This window comes from Ailuropoda melanoleuca, chromosome 9 (assembly GCF_002007445.2).
Source record: "Ailuropoda melanoleuca isolate Jingjing chromosome 9, ASM200744v2, whole genome shotgun sequence".
NCBI lineage: Eukaryota > Metazoa > Chordata > Mammalia > Carnivora > Ursidae > Ailuropoda > Ailuropoda melanoleuca.
Window position 1 is genome coordinate 60,027,855 of NC_048226.1, and position 16,127 is coordinate 60,043,981.

At 40.7% G+C, this 16,127-nt stretch overlaps 1 protein-coding gene across 1 annotated transcript in view; it reads left to right on the top strand.

The window, feature by feature from the left end:
- NECAB1 (N-terminal EF-hand calcium binding protein 1) overlaps positions 1 to 16,127 on the top strand; it is a 208,651-nt gene that overhangs the window by 188,503 nt on the left and 4,021 nt on the right. Inside the window, exons 10-12 of the mRNA XM_002923295.4 lie at positions 1,295 to 1,407; positions 12,457 to 12,534; positions 13,814 to 13,905. Of these exons, the coding sequence (XP_002923341.1) occupies positions 1,295 to 1,407; positions 12,457 to 12,534; positions 13,814 to 13,905 (283 nt within the window). The remainder of the gene's footprint in view (positions 1 to 1,294; positions 1,408 to 12,456; positions 12,535 to 13,813; positions 13,906 to 16,127) is intronic.

Sequence of the window (16,127 nt, forward strand, 5' to 3'; positions counted from 1 at the left end):
GATTTCTTGAGGCTCCTGTGGCTCAGTCAGTTAAGTGTTTGCCTTGAGCTCAGGTCATGATTCCAGGGTCCTGGGGAGCCTGCTTCTCCCTCTCCTGCCCACTCATGCTCTCCTTCGGTATCTCTGTCTCTCTCTCTCAAATAAATAAATAAAATCTTTATTAAAAAAAAACAAAAATGAATATACTGTATGGTGACTAACATAACGTAATAAAAACTTATTATATAAAAAAACGAAAACGAAAACCTTGTTGATTAATTTACTAAACCTTATGAAGAAGGTAAGGATTCTGTCTTGATTTATCTCTATATACCCAGAATCTAGCACCCAGCATTTACCTGTAGGAAAATAAAGTAGGAACAATTATTGAATATATAAATTGTCTATTATGATATCTGTGATATAACTGGTCTCCAACAAAGCTATTAACGTGAAGTGAGAAACTCACTGGAGAGGAGACAGCAAACCAGGGGCTTACTTCTGGCTCTACCACTACACAGCTGAGTAATGTTGTGCAAGTTATTTTCCTCACATTCTAAACTGTCCTTACATTTTTTTTCATACTTTTATAATTCACTCCCAATCCTTACTTTTTTTTTGTACTTTGTGATTCATTCCTAACCCTTGATGGCAGAGAGGCTTGATCGTGGACCAAAGCGCTATGTGAAGCCCATAGGCAGATCTGTAGGAAAGTCCTTACACTACAACTGTTGTAAACAGAATTTGTTACAAGAAGCGGTTGCCATCCAGCCCAGTGTGATCCATTAAACACAGGCTCCATCTGATGCCATGAGATTTTGAGCAAGGCCTATGTTATGTGGTCGGTGGTTAATGTACCTTTGGAAATGCAACATTGAACACACATTTTTTGAAATGTGGTTGTTTGTAATGATACACGTGTCTGATATCACAAAATATTTAAGGTGATGCTGGAGCTGTCCAGTAGGACTACTGGATTATAGGCTTCATCCCAGCCCTGACTGCACATTAGAGCCACTTGGGGGATGGCTTGTATAAATGCTAGTGCTTGGACCCCACTTCCAGAGATTCTGAGGGAAGTGTATCACTGGGAGACACTCTCTTTAGCACCTGCTACTAGAGGCAAGAAAGGTATCCTGCCTGCATTACAGCTTTCATAGCACAGTATTACTTGGACTAGTCATGGTCTTCCCTTTGGTCATATTTTTAGGTGAGGATTGTTTGCTCTGTGAGGAGGGGAGGGACGGGCTACAGGGGTCCGGCGAAGCGAGGCTCCGTGACAGCCAGGCTGTAACGCTTGCCTCTTCCTCGGCAGCACATCATGCTCGTCCAGCGTCAGATGTCTGTGATAGAGGAAGACTTGGAAGAATTCCAGCTTGCCCTGAAACACTATGTGGAGAGCGCTTCCTCCCAGAGTGGATGCTTGCGGTAAGCGCTCCGGCTCCCTCCCTAGATGAAGGAGGGGGAAGAGGGGCATTTGAGACTCCTTTTGTGTTTATGTTGATCATTCCAGCCCTCTGGGTGATGCCTTTTGCAGGCTTTAACGGGGTATTTTCTGTTTAGCCTTGGACTCTATGTGGATTTGATCACCTGGGGGGGCATCAAGGGAAATAAAATGGTGAGAACAATTTGAAGAGGGGAATTTCACTGGCATCTCCCCTCTTGCACCCAGACAGGCCCACATGGATTTAATTCACCTCTGACGGATGAGCCCCAACTCCACGGGGCCTAGCTCTGAATGCTCCCTGTCAGCAGGCCCTGCAGCCTAATAATCATTTCAGCCATTATGAAATTGCACAGTGTCTGACGTCTTGATTGCAGACCTTGGCCATAAAACAAAAACAGACACAAAATCCTCTTTCCCTAGCTACCCCAGCTCAGGCTTCAATTATCTTAGGCTACTAAAATTTATGAACTATTACTCATTTTCAGTTTCTCCACTCCAAGTGGTCCAATAAACAGTTACTAGAACAATTTTACAATTATATAATTGTACAGTTATAGAATCCCCTTCATCAGGAACTGCAGTAACTCTGAGTGTCTTAACCAAATGCTAGATATTTCCCTGACCCTATGTTTTTCGTACTTGAAAATGCACAGCACTGTTACCATGGATTCTCTCTACCTGAGCGTCAGCAGCGCCCAGCTGCCCGTTGTCTTTCCAGCTTAACCTGTGCCTTAGACCGGGCCGCCCTCCTTCCCAGAAATGTATGCCCAGCTGGTAGGTTTCCGCCAAGCGCATGTTCTGCCTGAAGCCCAAAGCCCAGCCCCAGACTCACCTGCTTCTGGAAAACTACAACCAAATCTACCCCTACCTCGGGGTGTGTTTAAACTGTATTTTAATGCTCTCCAAATACCACTTTAGCACGGGTACGCATACATGTGTATGTGCACGCACACACACGCGCGCACACACACACACACACACACAGAGAAATGCGTACTTTATGTCTCCGAGTGCTTTGGTGTTACTCCCAGTAATTATATTTTATTTATACTCCAACAGAATAGCTCCACGGTTAAGAAGTCTGGCTCTGGAGTTAAATATGGGATTGTATTCATTTTGTAATATAGGGAAAGATCCTTACTGGTTCTTCATCAAGAACTTCCTAAGACCCTAAGACGGCTGTGAGGATTAACTGAGTGCTCAGCACCCAAGGCCCAGACAACGTGAGCGGGGTTGCTCTCCCTTCATCATCTGGCTGGCTGACCTCTGACCCACTCTCTAGAGTTGCAGGGGACTCGCTCAGTGCTGTTCCTGTCCGACTGCTCGCAATCTTCCAGTCATGCCTTTGTAACAGAAACACAGGAAATGCTGAGGTTGCGTTGTCGTTGTTGTTGTTGTTGTATTTCACAGCAAACTCAGAAGGGCTCAAATCAAAACCATTTTAGTCCTTTTAGTTCAGTGACATAGGATCTGCCAAAGTGCAAGTGTACGTAGTTTTAAAAGCCTACTCAACTGAAACTGAAATCGAATGCTTGGAAAATGCAAAAAGAGTGTGTGTGCGTGTGCGTCTGCGTGTGTGTGTGTGTGTGTGTACACACCATCCACAGTAGGAACTGCAGGAACTAGGGCACAATACTAACCGAAGAAGTGGGGACATAAGGAAGATAAAACCCGGTTTGGTGGATCACAATCTCCAGGAACGGATTAGACTTTTACATTTGTAAGTAATGCACAACGTCTGATTATTTAAGATTCGGAGGTAGTGCTTTCACGTGCCGGGAGAAGGGCCCGACCAGCCCCGGGGTGACGGAAGCAGCAGTGGGAGGGCAGCTGAGGAGACAGGCCGGGCTGCCTGCTGCAGACTGTTCTCTAGGCAGCCACGGAAAACTGCTCCCTGGGCTCCAGCTGTGAAGTACGCACGGGGAGAGCCTCCTCCAGGGAGATAAATTGAGACTTTCAGTCTCTCCTTTTCCTTGGCAAGACTGGTTTGTTTTTTTAAGGACTCTTCACTCACTTCTTGCTGATTTTTCAATTGATTTTTTTTCTTTTATTGGAATTATCAAAAAGTGGACTTTGTCAGATGGAATGAGCATCAGAGAATCACTCCAAGTGGCTGGAAACCATGTGAAATACCCATTATGCCGGCCCGCTGGTCTAAATTCAGTTCATCAAATCCAGTTTTCTTCTCTGTCGGTTGATGAGCAATCAAATGAGCCACTCCTGTTGTCAGCCGTGCACATCCCTTGTGCTGGGCTGGTAAAAGGAAACCCAGAATGGTCAGTTTCTTCTTCTCCCCTGAAGTCAGGCTCAGCTTCACCATGGCTAGACAGGAAATGCTGCCATAAAACAACGTAGAAATCAAGGATGTATGACTAGGCAGTTTGTACCCATTTCTTATTTGATCTTCACTGCACTCATCTGAAAGAGGGAATGGGCTCAGATGCAGTAAACATTTTCCCCCGGCGTGTCTGACTCCAAAACCCACATTTAATCCTTCTTGCCGTACTTGGTCATCCTTGAATTAAAGTTTTCTAGACTTTCTGTGGTTAACCAGGGGTGGAATGGACAAGATCCCTCCTGCTCCAATTATAAGGTCTTAGTTTCTTAAATTCAGGCAACTGAATTAGAGAGGCTTATGCCCTGAAGGTATTTGACCACCAGACCCAGAGGTTTAGAAGCTGACGGAGCCCTTGTCAGAGTATTCCTCAATTGAGTTTCAAAATGAGTTGTTAGTGGAAAAGCCACATAAATCAATTTTGTGACCCATTTCTCTCTCTCTCTCTCTCTCTCTCACACACACACACACACACACACAACGCTGTTTGACGATCTTTTTGCTTATTTTAAAGATGTATTTATTTGAGAAAGAGCAAGTGGGGGGAGGAGCAGAGGGAGAGAATCTTCAGGTAGACTCCCTATTGAGCGTGGGGCCCTACTTGGGGCTCAGTCTCACAGCCTGACCCATGAGCTCATGACCTGAGCTAAAAACGAGAGTTGGATGCTCGACTGACTGAGCCAGCCAGGCATCCGTCATTTTGCTTATTTTGTAATCACGACAGTTTATTAATCCCTGTGGGGAGGTACCAATTGAATATATGTGGTGTACACAGTGTATTCTTAGAACCATGCTTGATGCCAGAAAAAATGAGAAAAGGTTCTGCTTTCACGGATCTTAGAATCCAGTTAGGAAAATATGTTATTCATTCATAGCCTAAAATTTCACAGCTGTTAAATAGGATAAAACGATTTCTGAAGTCACTCTTAGATATGAATTCTAGGATTCATGTGTGTTCTAAACTCTATGTCAGGGGTCTAGGGAACACGAATATGGAATTGTATTATAAGACTTGACCCAAACTAAACATAATAAAAAAATTTTAAAAATTAAAAAAAAAAAAAAGACTTGATCCTAAGACTTTACCATGGCCAAAGAAACATCTTTAAGAACTAATGTTACCCTGTGGCATATTGACTGTGAATCATTTATCAGCATTTTTATGCAGGTGAAATATATTGGCAGCTGGAGCTTGGTGTGGAGAAATGGGGCGGGGGGTTTTGCAGGGAACTCTCTCCTGTTGTGCCTTTTCTCCGGTGGCTAGATTCTATGAGTTGAAGTAGGGCATGTGGGGAAAGGAGGAAACCAAGAGGAGGAGAGTCTTGGGTAACTTATCTTCAACCCCAACTATTCTTCCCTCCTGGATGCTATTTCACTGCCTTTTTCCAGCTGCTGGGAATATTGAAGGTCTCCTGGAGTTCAGGGCTGAAGCTCTTAGTGACTACATCCAGGGACAGCTTAGCCAAAGAATTCTTGCTTCCGCCAGTGAGTGGTGTCACAGGAAGCCTGAACACATCAAGGAGGAAGACAAGCACATTAGCAACAGCTCAGAAATGTTCTGTGTAATTTTAAGTTTGCAGATAATTGAAAGCTAATCATTTAAGCCCTAAGCCTTTTCAACAGAAATATTGCTGACAGAATTTTTTCATATTTAACCTTTTCTTAGTGTCATCATTGCATACGTATCGTTACCTCTGTTGCACAGTCTTAAATAGCAATGTCCTTAAATCTCATGCTATGTATTGGTCAGTTTCACTCTTAACTGAAAGCACCCCCTGTAGAATAATTCTGATTAGCATTTTCACGCATTTCCCTTTGAGCCAAAATCTGCATTGCTTTCAGCTCTGCCGCCTGGCTCTCCACCAGATGGCCTATAGTCAGCAAGCAAGAGAAGAGAGCAATATAAACAAGCTCTCCTCTTAGGTATATCTGAGCCTCAGGATGCAAGCATTTCCCAGAAGCCCTTGCTTCCAGCAGACATTCCTTGGTATCTCATTGGTCCAGCTCAAGTCACATGGTCATTCCTCCCTCCAGGGGAGGTGAGGAAACCAGTATCCAACAAAAAGGAGTGAGATGGTGATGACTGTCTCAGTCCAGGGCTGACTGGTACATTGTTTATGCTGTGAACTCAACAGTGGCAGGGTTCTGTTAAGAAAGAGGTAATGGTTGGGGCAACAGACGGTGTCTGCTCTGTCACCCCCAGAGGCACAGTGAAGGTAAAATTCCTTAATCCATGTAAAGTGCTTAGACCAGGGCGAGGAACAGAGCAATACATGTCAGCAACTGTCACCATCGCTGTGAGCGCATATAATAATATAACGATTATCATCATTACTATTGGCTTCCTGCTTTACATTGTTGTCACAAATATGTCTTTTTCCTTCAGTTTGTTTTGTTTTGTTTTTTCTGGTCTTGTTTCCTCTCCAATTCCTTTTACTTCTGTCATGTTTCTCAGTTTTAACACCATTTAAGACTTGGCCTTTGTAACTGCTCATTCCGGGGAAGTACCACTTTCCTCTGGGCTGTTGAGCTAACGGCTAATTAAACACACACAATTTGCCAAGGACTGGGCTAAGCACTCTACATGCAACACTTTAATCCTCACTGTACTGCTATTATCACCATTTTACAGATGAGGAAACTGAGGTAAGTAATGGGCCCAGAGTGATAAAGCTACCAAGTTGTAGAGAAGGGTAGGTCGGCTGGGCTGTACTTCAAACCACTGCCTGATCACACTGATGCTTTCTTCAGTCCTTTAAACGCTTGAGAATGTTGCTAAAATTTTTGAATTCCTTACAGTATTATGGATGTCCAGAAAATTGGGAGGTCCAAATCTCAAGATAAATTGGTTTTTAATGTAATAAGTAATATAAATCAGTTAAGAACAGGCAGTTCTTGAAGAGCCTAAAATGTTAAGCTGGGTATTTTAAAATCTATCCTTAAAAAAAAAAAAAAACATGGCCATGGGTTGAAATTTGTCCATTACATTGTCAAATTATGTTTGGAGATTACAGACTCTTTGAGACTATTGTGGAAGCTATGGATTTTCTTCCCAGAAAAAAAATGGACATGCACATCAATTTGCAGCTCATTTCCGGGATTTCCAGGACCCCCCCCCCAAGAGCTCATTTATGAACTAGAATTAGAAAATCCCTGATTTCACTTTCCATCCAATTCCTTTGATTCTAACGAAATCTTTCCCTAGAAAATCTGAAATTGAGCCAACAATATTTGCTACATTGTACCTTAATTAAGCAAACTGGATAAACAACTATGAAGAACTTTATTTACAGGCAAAGAGCTAAAGGAAAAAAGTATTAAAATTTCTGTGTGTAGTTACCACCACCTGCTGGTCACACTTAGGTAAATTCTAAACTACATTTAGCTTGACTTTTACACTGACAGATTCTTTGTTCTCTTTTAATTCAAAATCCTTGCTATTAGTTTATACTCTCATTTTGATTTCTAATCTGAATATGATGTAAAACTTCAGACTGAACAAGTAGGACTTATGGAATTTTTTATATTTTTTTAATTTTAATTCCAGTACTCACGGTATTTGTCTTTCTCTGAATTATTTTGCTTAGCATTATACTCTCTAAATCCATCTATGTTGTTGCAAATGGCAAGATTCTATTCTGTTTATGGCTGAGTAATATTCCGTTGTGTGAGTGCATATGTGCACGCACGTGTGTGTAGACCGTATCTTCTTTATCCCTTCATCTATTGATGGACACTTGTGCTCCTATTTTTTGGTTATCGTAAATAATGCTGCAGTAAACATAGGGGTGCATATATCATTTCAAATTAGTGTTTTTGTGTTCTTTGGGTATATACCTAGGAGGGGAACTACTAGATCATAGGGTAATTCTATTTTGAATTTTTTGAGGAACCTCATACAGTTTTCCACAGTGGCTGCACCAGTTTGCATTCCCACCAGCAGTGCACAAGGATTCCTTTTTCTCCATGTCTCCGCCAATTTTTGTTTCTTGGGTTTTTTTATTTTAGCCGTTCTCACAGGTGTGAGGCAATAGTTCATTGTGGTTTTGATTAGCATTTCCCTGAGGATTAGTGATGTTGACCATCTTTTCATGTGTCTGTTGGCCATCTGGATATCTTCTTTGGAGAAATGTCTGTTCATGTCTTATGCCCATTTTTTAGTTGGATTACTTGTGGGGGTTTAGTGTTGAGTTGTGTAAGGTTTTTTTATATGTCTTGGATACTAACCCTTTATCAGATATATCATTTGCAGCTACCTTCTCCCATTCCACAGGGTGCCTTTTTGTTGATTGTTTGCTGTGCAGAAGCTTTTTATTTTGATGTAGTCCTAATAGTTTATTTTTGCTTTCATTTCCCTTTGCCGGATGTAAGTATTCCTACCTTGGCTTTCTTTTCATGTCCATGATAAATGTTTTTCCATCCCTTCACTTTCAATATGCATGTGTCTTTAGGTCTGAAATGCATCTCTTGTTGGCAACATGTAGATGGGTATTGTTTTTTTTTTTTATCCATTCTGTCACCATATGTCTTTTGATTGGAGCATTTAATCCATTTACATTCAAAGTAATTATTGATAAGTACAAACTTACTGACATGTTGTTCCTTGTTTTATGGTCATTTTTGTACATTTTCTCTGTTCCTTTCTTCTCTTGCTCTTTTCTTGTGATTAGTTGGCTTTCTTTGGTGATATACTTGGATTCCTTTATATTTTTTGCATATCTATTATTGGTTTTTGATTTGCGGCTACTATTCAGTTTGTATATCACCTCTTCCACATCTAGCAGTCTATGTTGATGGTTGCTTGAGTTTGAACTCATTCTTCACACCTCTCCGCCCACATTTTAGGTATATGGTGCCATGCTTTACGTCCTTTTATTTTGTGAGTCTCTTGACCAATTTTTACATATGTACTTAATTTTACTCTTTTGTGCTTCCTACTTTTCTTATTCCTACTTACGGTCTTTGCTGTCCACTCAGAGAGTCCCCTTTAACATTTCTTGTAAGGCTGGTTTGGTGGTGATGAATTAGTTTTTGTCTGGAAAACTCTTGATCTCTTTCTCTCCTGAATGATAGCCTTGCTGGATAGAGCATTCCTGGCTGCAGATTCTTTTGTTCCAGCACTTTGAATGTATCACACCACTCCTTTCTATAATTTTTTCTTTTTTTTTAAGATTTTTTATTTTACTTATGTGACAGAGAGACAGCCAGCGAGAGAGGGAACACAAGCAGGGGGAGTGGGAGAGGAAGAAGCAGGCTCCCAGCCGAGGAGCCTGACGTGGGACTCGATCCCGGAACGCCGGGATCACGCCCCGAGCCGAAGGCAGTCGCTTTAACGACTGCGCTACCCAGGCGCCCCCACACCACTCCTTTCTGTCCTGCAACCTTTTTGCTGAGAAATCAGCTCATAGCCTTGTGTGGTTTCCCTTATATGTTTCCTCTTTTCTTGCTGCTTTCAAATTCTCTATCACTACTTTTTGCCATTTTAATTATGTATCATTGTGTGGACCTTCTTGGGTTGATTTCATTAGGGTCTTTCTGTGCTTTTTGGATCTGGATATCTGTTTCCTTCCCTAGACTTGGGAAGTATTCAGTTATTATTTATTCAAAAAATTTTCTGCCCTGTTCTCTCTCTCTTCTCCTTCTGGGATCCCTATAATGTGAATGTTAGTACACTTGATGATGTTGCTGAGATCCCTAAGTCTATATTCATTTTGTATTATTTTTCTCTTTCTCCTCTTCAGCTTGATTGCTTTCCATTACTCTGTCCTCCAAGTCACTGATCTGTTTTTCTGCTTCCTATAGTCTCTTTACTCCAGCTAGTGTATTTTTATTTCATTAAGTTCATCTCAATTTTTTTTTATGTTTTCTGTCTCATTGTTAAGGGTCTCACTGATGTCCTCCACTCTTGTGTCATATCCAGTGAGTATCTTTATGATTAGTACTTCACATTCTCCATCAAGCATATTACTTCTCTCCATTTCCGTTAGGTCTCTTGCTGTGATTTTGTCCTAGTCTTCCATTTAGAGTGTATTCCTCTTTCTCCTCATTTGTCTCTGTCTGTTTCTGTGTATTAGGAAAGTCAGCTCTGTCTCCTCCTGAAAGTAGTGGCCTTATGAGGAAGAGGTCCTGTAGTGTCCTGCAGTGCGGTGTCTCCTGTTTACCAGAACCTGGCGCTTCAGGGGTGTCTGCTGTGTGCGATACCTGCCTCCTGCTATTATGACTGAGCTGCTTTTTCCCTCGGTCCAGTCATCTGCAATGGCTCTCTTTGCCTATTGTCAGCAGTAGTTTGGTCCCTATGCTGTTAGCAGGCCAGTCTTGGGCCGTCTTGAGCTTGAGAAGAGTCAGACCAGGCATTTGCCAGAGATACAGTAACACCATACTCAGGGTTTTTGTCTCCTGTTTTGTCTCCTGAGAAGCTTTTGTTCATTGTCGAGCAGGGCCGGCAGTCAGACCAGATGTCTGCCCTCACCCCACTGCTGCGGCTGTCGTTGGAGTGGTGTGTATATGGTTATCTCCCCTTTTCCCAGGGGCACGCGTCACCTTGGAGTGGTGCTGGCCTCCGGCAGAGCTGCTTGTACACAGCCAAGCGTAGGGCTCTGCTTTGGATGGGCTCTGGCCAAGAACATACAGGAAGGAGCAGCTCCACTGAAGTGCACAGGGGCTGGGTGTGTGTTGTGAGCAAGGTTTGTCCTGGTCTGCTGTGGGGACCTGAAGTCACCAGAACCAAGACAGGCAAGTTGGAGAGGGCAGATCCGCCTAAGAGCAGGGATGCCGGGCAGGGTTGGGGGCGGGGGGCGCTGGGCAGGATGCACAGTATTAGCAAGTTATGCAGGGATTGTCCGTGCTGCTCTGGTTCCCACAGGTGGCTGTGTGTTTCACTGGGAATCAGGGGAGGGAAATGGCACCTGTCTCTTCCTGTGTTCCTGGAGAACTCTGACAGTGATCCCCGCCCCTCCAGCACATGCCCGAGATTAGTAAACAAGTATACCCCAGGCATTTTTCAAACAGCTGCTTCTATGCTGTATCTTCATGGGGCTATTTGTTGTGCTTCCTAAGGGTAGGGAGTCAGTTTCTGTGAAACCCTACAGGCTCTCCCAGAGCCAACCCTGTTGTTTTTTAAAGTTCTAGGTTTTAAGACCCACTGGTTCTAAGAACTCATGAAATTTGGCCCTTCTGATTTTCAAAGCCAAATTCATCTTCCCCTTGGGGGCTTCCCACTGTGAGGGTCTGTTTCTCTGTCTTCTCTACCCCTATGTGTCCCTCCCCTCTGCCAGCAGTCCCACGGTCCATGTAGCTCTCCAGAGTATTCTTATCCTGTTAGATGTGGTCTCTTCTCTACATATTGTTATGGAGAATCTGTTCTGCCAGTCTGTGGGTCATTTTCTGAGTTCCCTACACTGAGGTGGCAGTCATCTAGTTCTATTTGTGGGACAAGGTGAATTTAGGGTCCTCATACACTGCCATCTTCCCTGGAAGTCCCTGGAATTAATTTTTTAAAAGGCATTTTTGTATTTGTCTTCCATTCTCCCTTAAACTTATGAATCTGTCCCCTCCTCCTTTCTACCTTAATTTGGATCTTTGTCATCACCCACCTAAGCAATTTCACCACCTTTCTAGCTTTTCTTCCTGTGTTGTATTGACTGTTCCCTATGGGATACCTCATGCCGCCATCAGAAGGATCTTTTAAAACCCACCTCTAACCCTGATACCTCCCTGTTTTAAATCCTTCAGTGGTTCTTAATTGCTCCAGGATTAAATCCAGCCTTCACCCCAATGTATCTTTTCAGCACACCCCCAATCCAACTCCTCCAAACACATTACATAGCCTTTTAGCCACTCTCAGGCTGGTCAGAGAATTGCAAGGAACAAATTTGTCCTAAGTTGGAAAAGCAAACAAACAAAAAAAACCAGTTATGGCTAGAATGTGGACTCTCAAAGTTGGAGAGGAAATTGAGAGGTGTGTGTGTGCGCGCGCGTACGAGAGAGAGAGAGAGAGAGAGAGAGAGAGAACACCATCAGCATTGGCAAACCAGAAACCTTGCAGCAGTCAATCCAAGGATGGGATAAGGCCAGGAATTTGGAAAGAGCTATGGAGGCAGACAGGATAGATTCAAAGAGCTGCACTTGAGGGTAAGGGCAGTAGCATGCACTCAACCTTTTTTGGTAACACAACAAATAGTCAATCTTTTGAATGAACGAAATTTTACATAAGTTGTATGTGTGATGTCTATAATACACTGAGATGATTTTCATGATGCCAAACCAGAAAGTAAAAAATTATGTCAAGCAATACAGACATATTGAACTAATCAATTCTTCACAAAACTTTCATTCCCATGCAGGCATCATAGGTGTTTCCCATATGAATAGGTAAGATTGTTTCATAACACATACAGAGATGATTAGAAAAATTAGTTTGCTTCTTGGGGCACCTGTGTGGCTGTTGGTTAAGCATCTGACTCTTGATTTCAGCTCAGGTCATGATCTCAGGCTCTTGAGATCAAGTCCCATATAGGGCTCCTTGCTCAGTGTGGACCGTGCTTGAAATTCTCTCCCTCTCCCTCTCCCTCCACTAGAGCTTGATAGCACTCTCTTTCTAAAATAAATAACTAAAATCTTAAAAAAAAAAAAAGATTAGTTGGCTTTTTGTCTTTAATTTCCTGTATCTACTTATGCTTTTTCTCTTCCATTTCAGTATTTCCATACAGAAGCTTTCCAGTGAATCTCGCTACATAATTTATGAGTTTTGGGAGAACAGCAGCGTGTGGAATAGGTAAGTAATAGCCGGCTTTTTTTGAGGGGGAGCCAAGGAGAGGGAAATACATATGATGTTTTTAGAACTTGTAGGAAAAGCTCTATTCCCTTTACCTCACCTTAAAATCTGTCCCTTTTGTTCCTTTTCCTACATCCCACACTTTTAGGAATGTATTTCATGGATTAGAAACCACTTTATTCTTGAACCACAGATACTTTTGGTAATGATCCTATTTTACTGATGCTTTCAAGTCAGAATTAGATATGGGTCATGGGTTTCTAAAGTGTCAGGAGTGTGGGTGGACAAAGGACACAGAAAAGGAAGGATGAGAAAATAATTTTACTTTCTAATTTTTTATAAATTCTGTGGTATTTTATAGTAAAACTATAACAGTTAAGGTCATCATAGCTTAACTTTTCTAAATGCCTTTAAACTGCAAAAAAGAAGAAATTGAAGACATTGGAAACGATTAAAAAATCAACTTTTCTGGGTAACCATTCTACAGTGTATAATGTATATCAAATCAGGCTGTACATGTTGAATGTACATGTTTGTCAGTTATTTCTCAACAAAGTTAAACAAATCCACCTCTTTGAAATTAAAATAATTATAAATAAGTAACATACAATTGGAAAAATGGGATGAAGAAAATTTTTGCTGAAATTATACAGTTCTAGTTGGGTTTAAATGGCAGAGAGTATAGCCCTCCAGTAAGTCCATATTTAGGATTTTAAATATGGTAATGAAATTAATAGAATACTTGGAAATTTAGTTATACATATTTCACCTAAAAGTTTTATTTTTGTGACTACTTTATAATACATAATGATGCCAATAGAATTCAAACACAGAAGGGAGCTTTAAAGGCAGCTTACTCAATTCTGTACTCCAGGCCTACACGTTAGATGATTTTTCTTTTTTTCTCTAGGGAGAGAAAATCTATAGTCTCTCTTCTTAGCTATCCTATATTTTTAATCATCCTGACAGCCAATATATTCTTTCTTCTGTTTAAATTTCTTTCTGCAATTAAAGTCTTTCTCCTTTTGTTTTATTTTCCACAGGGAATTAATGTTCTGCTGTTTTCAAAAGTCTTTAAAATTTTTTTCTGATGACAAATGTTAAATTACTTGAGTCTTTTTTTTTAAGGCTAAATAACCATAAAAAGAAGTCTATATTCAGACACTTAATCCAAATCATCCAAAACCTTGCCATCTTGACTGAATTTGAACTCTGTTGCACTCTACTCAGGAAGATTGTAATAAAAGCGCACAGCCTTAACCTATAATTATTTATACAGCCACCTTCAGACGAATTATAGCAAGACATTCCAAAGGAGCAACGTGGATTTCTTGGAAACTCCAGAACTCACATCTACTATGCTAGTTCCTGGTAATTATCCTGGTTTCACAGTGCTTCTATGTGCTTTTGTATTGTCTTTTGCTTTTTAAAAGATAGTATTTTCTTACCCCCAAATGTGATCAGTGGTGCTCTCTTTATTAGATCTTAAAATCTAAAAGTGGGGGGAGGAAATAAGAGATCTATATATTCTTTTGTCTTTACTCCTTAGTTGATTCTATTTGTATTCCTGACTATATTAAACCTAATATTAGTCATTTGTTGATCACATTCATTAATCTAACAAACTTGAAGTCAAATCATGATATTTCCAAAAAAATTATTCAAACGCTTTACCATATTATAATTAGGTGTATTGAATAAATTTGAAATGTGTGACCCATAAACTGCAGATTTTAGAATTATGCTGGAAATATTTTTAATAGCTTTTAAAGTATTTGTAATTGGAGGAAAGCAGAACTGAAAGAGAAATTTGAAATGAAATTGTCTAAGAAGTCTGGCTTAACCAAGGCTTAAGATAATTGAGAACCAAAATTCATTTGTGCATCTACCCTTCCAGTCACCAATTAAATATATTTACTGAGTGTTTTATGTTCTAGGTACTGGGCATACTGGGGTGCTTAGCCTTACTAGTGCTGAGTTCCAATTTTGAATAAACATTATGTCGGGAGCTAGAGAGTGCAAAGTAAAAATTCAGTCCCTTCCCATAAAATGCTTTCTGTTCAGTAGGAAAGACAAACGCTTGCAGAAAAAAACAAGCTTAGGGTATAACATAGCAGTTACTGCTGGTCATAATATGCATGTGGATTTAGAGAAGGGATTGCTTCTTTTTTAAAAAGAGATGACTCTGGAGCTGGAACTTAAAAGGTAAGTTGGACAAATAAAAATACTTTGCTAGAAGTAAATTGTAGACATGAACAAATGTAAGAAATGTTAAATGTTCTTGGCCAATTGGTACAAGGGTAAGACTAAGGAATGGGGGTTATATATGGTACATGTAGAGAGAGAAGAGAGCAAAGAAATGAGGTCGAAAATACAGTGAGTTTGAAATTAGTAATATGGAGTCATTAAAGATTTTTGAGAGGGGTAGTGAATGCTCTAATCAGTAGTAACTGGCAGAAGGGAGAAACTTGGTTATCATAGAGAGGTAAGAGATTGGTCAGGTAGGGCAATAATCTAGGCCAGGAAAAAGGCACCTGAACCAGGAGCTACCCAGAGAGTTCCCTTGCCAATATAGTTTTCAGGAGTTAACCACGGCAAGTTAATATTTGAAGCCTGGGTTTAGTGAGAAAGGGTATAGGTAAGAACAAAATATCTGACAAAAGCCTAGGAAAATGCCTTTATTTAAAAGGGAAGGAACAGCCTCCTTTATTAAGGAGATGGAGGGGAACCACTCAGAGGTGGACAATCAGAGTAGTCGAGTAGCAAGCAAACTGAAAGAGAAACACGGTGCAAGGAACAGTGCTTGTCAGGGGCCTGTATAGTGGGGTGGGACTGAAGAGAATGGGACTGAAAACTGGATTTGACAAGAGGTCACTGTTTAAGAGAACAGTTTTAATACAGTGGTAGGAATTTAAAAATTAGGGCAGATTTTGATGGATTGGGGAATAAATGAAAAGTGAAAAGGTAAATTCTGGAATTGAAGGTAGGCGAGGAGATGGGGGAGACCAGCTGACCTACCATCTCTGCCTGAGCTTTAGGTATAAACTTACTCTAGATCTTAAGGACAGGTTTGTGGATTTGTAGAATTTCCTTTGTTGTATATTTCAGATTTAATCCTCAAATAAGAAAGCCATGAATATGGCTGAAATTTTTCTATTACTCTTTCTCCTTCAGAGCATTCCCTAATTTAGAGAGAAAAGTCGGGCTCAAATAATACTGGATCAGTTCTTATTCTCAGAACCCAAATTCAATGCAGTTTAATGCCTTTTTTGTTACCCTATTTTGCATTAATTTTCATACATCTAATTTCAACAGTGACCACTGAAATTTGGAAGAACAAAAAGAAAAGACAGGTTTGATTTCTAACAATTTTTTAAACCTCCCTCGATTTTTAACATCTACTTGGGTATCCTTTTTTTTTTTTTTTTTTTTTTTGAACATGAAAGTTTTATAAATTGCAACAGCAGACACACCTCTTTGGACAAACACCTGGAATTATTATTTATAGTTTTAAAGTCCATATGACTTCTAATATTTTTAGTAACCAGTCTTATAAATTTTCTTTGTTATATGAAGGCTAAAAATAAGAATTA